General features: G+C 35.6%; 2 protein-coding genes across 2 annotated transcripts; both read left to right on the plus strand.

The window, feature by feature from the left end:
• Positions 1-652: 652 nt before the first annotated feature.
• Positions 653-1,229, plus strand: LOC106324314. The gene is made up of 2 exons (XM_013762304.1): positions 653-805; positions 912-1,229. The coding sequence occupies exons 1-2, from the start codon at positions 737-739 to the stop codon at positions 1,227-1,229; spliced, it is 387 nt and encodes a 128-aa protein (XP_013617758.1). The 5' UTR covers positions 653-736.
• A 926-nt stretch (positions 1,230-2,155) lies between these two features.
• LOC106325277 (ribonuclease 1) lies at positions 2,156-3,463 on the plus strand. The gene is made up of 4 exons (XM_013763313.1): positions 2,156-2,425; positions 2,510-2,665; positions 2,804-3,002; positions 3,092-3,463. The coding sequence occupies exons 1-4, from the start codon at positions 2,315-2,317 to the stop codon at positions 3,313-3,315; spliced, it is 690 nt and encodes a 229-aa protein (XP_013618767.1). The 5' UTR covers positions 2,156-2,314; the 3' UTR covers positions 3,316-3,463.
• Positions 3,464-6,218: the final 2,755 nt, after the last annotated feature.

Consider the following 6,218-nt stretch of genomic DNA (forward strand, 5'->3'; position numbering starts at 1 on the left):
TTTTTTCCTCTATTTATAGAGGAAAAAATAGCATTCCTCTATTATAGAGTCATACTTTTTTATTTTCAAAATATTCCTTTAACTTTCAATTTTTTATAGTTGTAACCAAAATAATTATATTTATAGAGAAATACAGCTTTTGTAGGAGTATAATAACATTTTTTATTTACATAATAGTCTTTTAACAAAACTTTAGTTTTAAAAAAATCATAAATCTATGAAAATATTTTAAAAGTTAAAAATAAATAGGGTTAGTTATCAACTTTTATAAACAAAATGTACCTTTTGTAAAATTAAAATAGAATCTTTTAAGAATATTCCTTTATAGAGGCAAAAATAGAGAAATACATTGGAGAAATGCTCTGTTTTAGAGGTAAAAATAGGGGAATACATTGGAGCTGGTCTAAAACATCATATATTTAGAAACAGAGCCGTGCTTCAAGTGTATCCAAAAAGGCTTTCGCCTAGGGCCCCCAAAATATATAGTTTTTTTAGAGCCCCAAATTTCCAAAAATTATTAGTAGTATATTGGTTTAAGTTTGCCATTTATTATTCAATACAAGTTCAATTATCTACATTGCTTTTTTAAAAAAATGAGTATTTTATTTTATTGTCAATTTTCCAAATTGAAAAAAGGAATATATGTTTTATATGTCAAACTCCTAAATAAAAAGGAAAAAGTGCAGTTATACTTAATATATTTGGTTCGTATATATTCCTAAGTATTCTACGTGCAATGTTCACATCAATCTTTCTCAAGCAAGCACACACGTCTTCTTTCTTGGTTCTCAATCCTGTGCTACAGGTGTCTCTTATATTATCATCAGTTTTGTTAAAGTGGTGAATTTTTTTATTTTTTTATTTTTTTAGTTTTCAGTCTTTGTTGATTTAAGTTTAATTATTAATTTCAGAAAATATGCCTCCAACGAGATCATGTGCATCAGGAGCCAAGAAAAGACAAAAAAAAAGACAGAGTTGATGCATTGGTGAAATCAATGCAAGGTTCTATGGACAGATTTCTTGTAAAATCAGCAAATCTTAATGAATCCGGTAGAAGTGGTGATGAGTTTGATGATCCAATGGAAGATGAGAATGAAATAAATGATGAGGATGTCAATGAAGAAGATAAGGAGGTTGAAGATGATGTTACTGATGTCACTGAAGAGGATGATAATCTAAGTGAAAAGGAGAATGAAGACGTGAATGATCAAGTTCAAGATAATACTTAGTTTTTTAAAGTTATTGTCTTAATATTTTTTTTTCAAATATATATTGTACTATGATAAAAAAATTTTTATAAAGGGGTCCCATTTTTATATTGGCCTCAGGCCCCATTAAACCTTCGCACGGCTCTGTTTAGAAACAGAGAGAGTATTATTTTTCAAAAGTGAGTTGTTTTGTTTTGGAAAATAGGCTAAATCAATTAGATTTTAGGTAATAAAATAACAATATGTTCACTGTAATTAGCACTCTATAAACTTTGACTTATAAGAGGATGGATATACCAAAGTTTAACACAACGAGAAAAATGTAGAGCTTGTTTGTCCCTACGTCGAAAATGACAATTTACTTGATAAATTGGATGTTTATATAAAACAAAATAACATGCTACCAAATAATCACGCGTTCACAATATTTAAAAAGATTTTTAGCTGGAAAACTCTTCAAAATTTGTTTAGGGTAAAACCCCTTAAAAATATCTTTAGTTTAGAAATTTTTATTATTCGAAACAAATTCAGTTGATGAGTTTTCTCATTAAAAATCCTATTTAAAATCATAAGGATACATTCATCGAAAACATGCTTCCTTGTTTTCCTCTCTGTTATCATCGCATGGAACCCCTCTTATATTTTTTTATACAAACGCATAAAATCATGTTAAAAATTAAATTATTAGATAAGATATAAAATGTAAATAATTGGGTTTCAAAAAATCATTGATCAGTTACGAGGATACAAACCGAACCTTCTATCTAAACCAACAAGTGGGAACGTTACGACTTCAAATTTTTTTTTTAAACACACACCATGTCCACACGTAATCTTATGTCCTTGTTCAGAGTTTAAATTAAAATCTCGTAAATATACAGCTACAGATACACTTCATAAAAAGGTATATACTATTAAACTCCCAGATTCGTTTGATGTCTCTGTCATTAAACTAGTACACAAAATGTGAAAGAGAGGTCTCTGTTCACATCTCTCTCATTTTGTTTCCATATATATATAAACACAATCACCATCTCAATCCTATAACTTCAAATCTCCACAACTACAATCTTCTTAAAAAAAAGATCTCTTAATTTCATTTGACAATGAAGCTTCTTCAGGCATCAGTGTGTTTGATCAGTCTTGTCCTTGTTCTGCCTTCGATCTTTGCTGCTTCTTCCTCTGAAGACTTTGATTTCTTCTACTTCGTCCAACAAGTAACTAAACCGTTACTAGTTTTATTTATCATCCTCTAACAATGTTTAACACATTAATATGAATTATATATATGAATTATAAAGTGGCCAGGATCATACTGTGACACACAGAAGAGTTGTTGTTATCCAACTTCAGGCAAACCAGCTGCTGATTTTGGTATTCATGGTCTTTGGCCTAACTACAAAGATGGAACTTATCCATCTAACTGTGACGACACTAAACCATTTGATTCATCAACGGTAATAAGATGCAACTTTTCTGTTGTTTTATTTTTTGGACTAAGCTTGATCTAAGTAACCCGGTTCTGATTTAGATAACGCCGGTTAATATCCTCAAAATAGAAACATAACCGCTTGTTTTGGTTATGTTTGGTACAGATATCGGATCTAGTCAGCTCAATGAAGCGGAACTGGCCTACACTTGCTTGCCCGAGCGGCTCAGGAGAGGCGTTCTGGGAACACGAATGGGAGAAGCACGGTACCTGCTCCCAATCGGTTATCAACCAGCATGAGTATTTCCAAACCTCTCTTGGCCTTAAGCAGAAAACCAATCTTCTTGGAGCTCTTACTAAAGCCGGTACGCTTTTAATCTACTCCCTCTCTTTATTGATTGAATCGGTTCATCCCGGTCCAATGATCTAATTAATACTGGTTTATTACGTATAGGGATTAATCCGGATGGGAACTCGTACAGTTTAGAGAGCATAAGAGGCTCGATCAAAGCGTCAACGGGCTTCACTCCTTGGATTGAGTGTAACAGAGATGGGTCTGGGAATAGCCAATTGTACCAAGTCTATCTATGTGTTGACCGGTCTGCTTCCGGTTTAATCGAATGCCCGGTTTTCCCTCATGGAAAATGTGGAGCCCAGATTGAATTCCCTTCTTTTTAATTATCTGTTTTCTACAATTTCTTAATCTATTGAATCGAATTGATCTTTTGGTCATGCAGATCGATCATATAACTTATGCTGTGATAAAATTTTATGGAATTTGATTTCATTTTGCTCAGTATTTATGGATTAATTTGTAGTTTATTTATTTATTATGGTTGAATTAAAAAAGATACTAAAAAAATGATTACAAACAAAAATATATTTAATATTTTTGACAACGACAGCAGAGTCTCGTGTTCCTTAAGCAACTTATGCTATGCATTGCCTCTATCTTCCTCTCCAAGTTAAAAGAGAAGTACTGAGGAAAACGTTTCAGCTCCTTCACGCCGGCCAGACAACGATATAACACCTCGTTGTACATCTTTTACCAACCGCTTGTGTACACAACGATCACAGTGTGTTACACACGAGTTCGAGAGAAATAATAGGATAGACGTTTCAGGCTTATAAACTTTTCTGAAAATACTTTTGTATTATTGAGATTCTGTGTTTTTGTTTACAACAAATGATTGATCTTTATATAGAGATCGAATCATTACAAGTATAAGAGACACAACTCTTTATACTTAAAAAGACACAACATGAAGAGTTACAACTCTTTGTGTAATAACATAAATAACTAACTTATGTAAATGTATTAAGGAGAGATTAGATTATAGTTTAACACTCATCCTTAATCATATCTCGACTTGACTCCAAGCTGCTTCCTTAGATCTTCAAACCTTGAACCGCCCAATGCAATGTCTGCGAGTTGATCATCCCCTTTGCAATACCTAGTTCAATGATTCCTTTTTGCTCAGTTTCCCTCACGAAATGGTATTTGATCTCTATGTGCTTCGTCCTTCTGTGTTGCACCAGATTCTTCCCAATTGCTATTGTTGATTTATTGTCACATAAGATCGGAATGCCTCCTTCAAACTTCTGACCAAAATCTTCAAATAGTCTTTGTAACCATACAGCTTGATTTGCTGCTGCACATACGGCTATGTACTCCGCTTCAGCCGTTGCCACTGTTTGTTGCTTGCTTTATTGCCAACAAAACATAGCTGATCCAAGAGTAAAAACATAACCTGAAGTGCTTTTCTTGTCTTCCTTAGAACCACCCAAATCGTTGTCCGAGTAGCCTACAAGTCTTGGTTCTTTCACGCTTGTGAAGTACACTCCAAAGCTTGATGTTCCTTTGACATATCTTAGCACTCTTTTGGCTTCTTGGTAGTGCTTCATGTGAGGTGATGACATGTATCTTTTGAGAGATAGGCGCTTGCATACATCACATAAGGTCTTGATGCACACAAGTACAAAAGCCCTCCAACGATACTTCTATACTTAGTCGGATCTCCATACTCCTTGTCATCCTCAACTCCTTTTCCTTGTGGTGTAAGTGGGTTGCTTACATTCTTGCTGTATCGTATCCCAAACTTGTCTACAAGTTTGTTTACATACTTTTCTTGTGAAAAAAATATGCCTCCATTGTCTTGAATTACTTCCATTCCAAGAAAGTAGTTCAACAATCCAAGATCCACCATCTCGAATTCTTTCTTCATGTTCTTCTTGAATGTGTTGATGCTCTGAATGTTGCTTCTTGTGATGATTATATCATCCACATATAGACTCACGATCAACACATCTCCTCCTTGCTTCATGATGTATAAGGCCGCATCATTCATACTCCTCTCAAAGCCATTTTGAAGAAAGTATGAGTCTATCCTTCCATACCATGCCCTTGGGGCTTGCTTTAAACCATATAAAGCTTTGTGTAGCCTTAACACTTTGTGTTCCTTCCCGTATGTCACATACCCATGCGGTTGTGTGACATACACTTCTTCCTTGAGGTCGCCATTGAGAAAGGCTGACTTCACGTCCATCTGATACAATCGCCACTTCATCTGAGCCGCATAGGCAAGTATGGCTCGTATTGTATCATGTCTTGAGACAGGGGCAAACGTCTCAAGGTAGTCAACACCATACTCTTGAGAGAACCCTCTTGCAACTAGCTGTGCCTTGTTCTTGATGTGATTGCCGTTTGCATCAGTCTTGATCTTGTAGATCCACTTCACACTTATCACATTCTTCTTTGGCTTGTCCACTAGTTCCCACGTCTTGTTCTTCTCAATCATGGTTATTTCCTCATTCATTGCTTCTCTCCATTCCTTGGTACCACACGCTTCATCATAAGTGTATGGTTCTTCATGTGCATGAAGACAAGCTTCTATCGCTTGAGCCGTTTCATCAAGCTCTACTCTCGGTGCCCTTTCCATGATATCAACCATGGACCTGAACTTCCTTGGTGCCTCAGAAGCTTCTTCATCTCCACTACTAGTATTATGATCATCATTTTGAATGAAAACAGGACTGAAAGTACCTCCGGATTGTTCCTCAGGGCTGGATGTACCTTCGGTTTGTTCCTCAGGTGAGTGAGAGTCTTCCATAGACAACTCCAATGTCTTCCTCACTTCTTCTTGCCTTTTCCAATCCCACTTCTTGCTTTCTTCAAACTCGACATCTCTTAATACTTCAATCTTCTCATTCTCCAAGATGAGAACTCTATAGCCTTTGGTTGGTTGCTATATCCAAAAAAGATTCCACGTTTTGCCTTGAAGTCTAGCTTCCTCCTTTTCTGATTCAGGACATGTATGTAGCATATGCTACCAAACATTCTCATGTGTGACACATCTGGCTTGTGTCCACACCACTTCTCTATAGGAATGACATCTTCTTCTATTGCCTTTGATGGCAAACAGTTTTGAAGATATGAGGCAGTGTACACCGCTTCTGCCCATAACTTGAGCGGTAAGTCTTGCTCTGCCAATTTTGATCTAGCCATCTCCACCAAGGTCCTATTCATGCGCTCCTCTGAACCATTTTGTTGTGGTGAATAAGGCAAGGTGACTTGCTTATTG

Source organism: Brassica oleracea, chromosome C2 (genome assembly GCF_000695525.1).
Source record: "Brassica oleracea var. oleracea cultivar TO1000 chromosome C2, BOL, whole genome shotgun sequence".
Lineage (NCBI taxonomy): Eukaryota > Viridiplantae > Streptophyta > Magnoliopsida > Brassicales > Brassicaceae > Brassica > Brassica oleracea.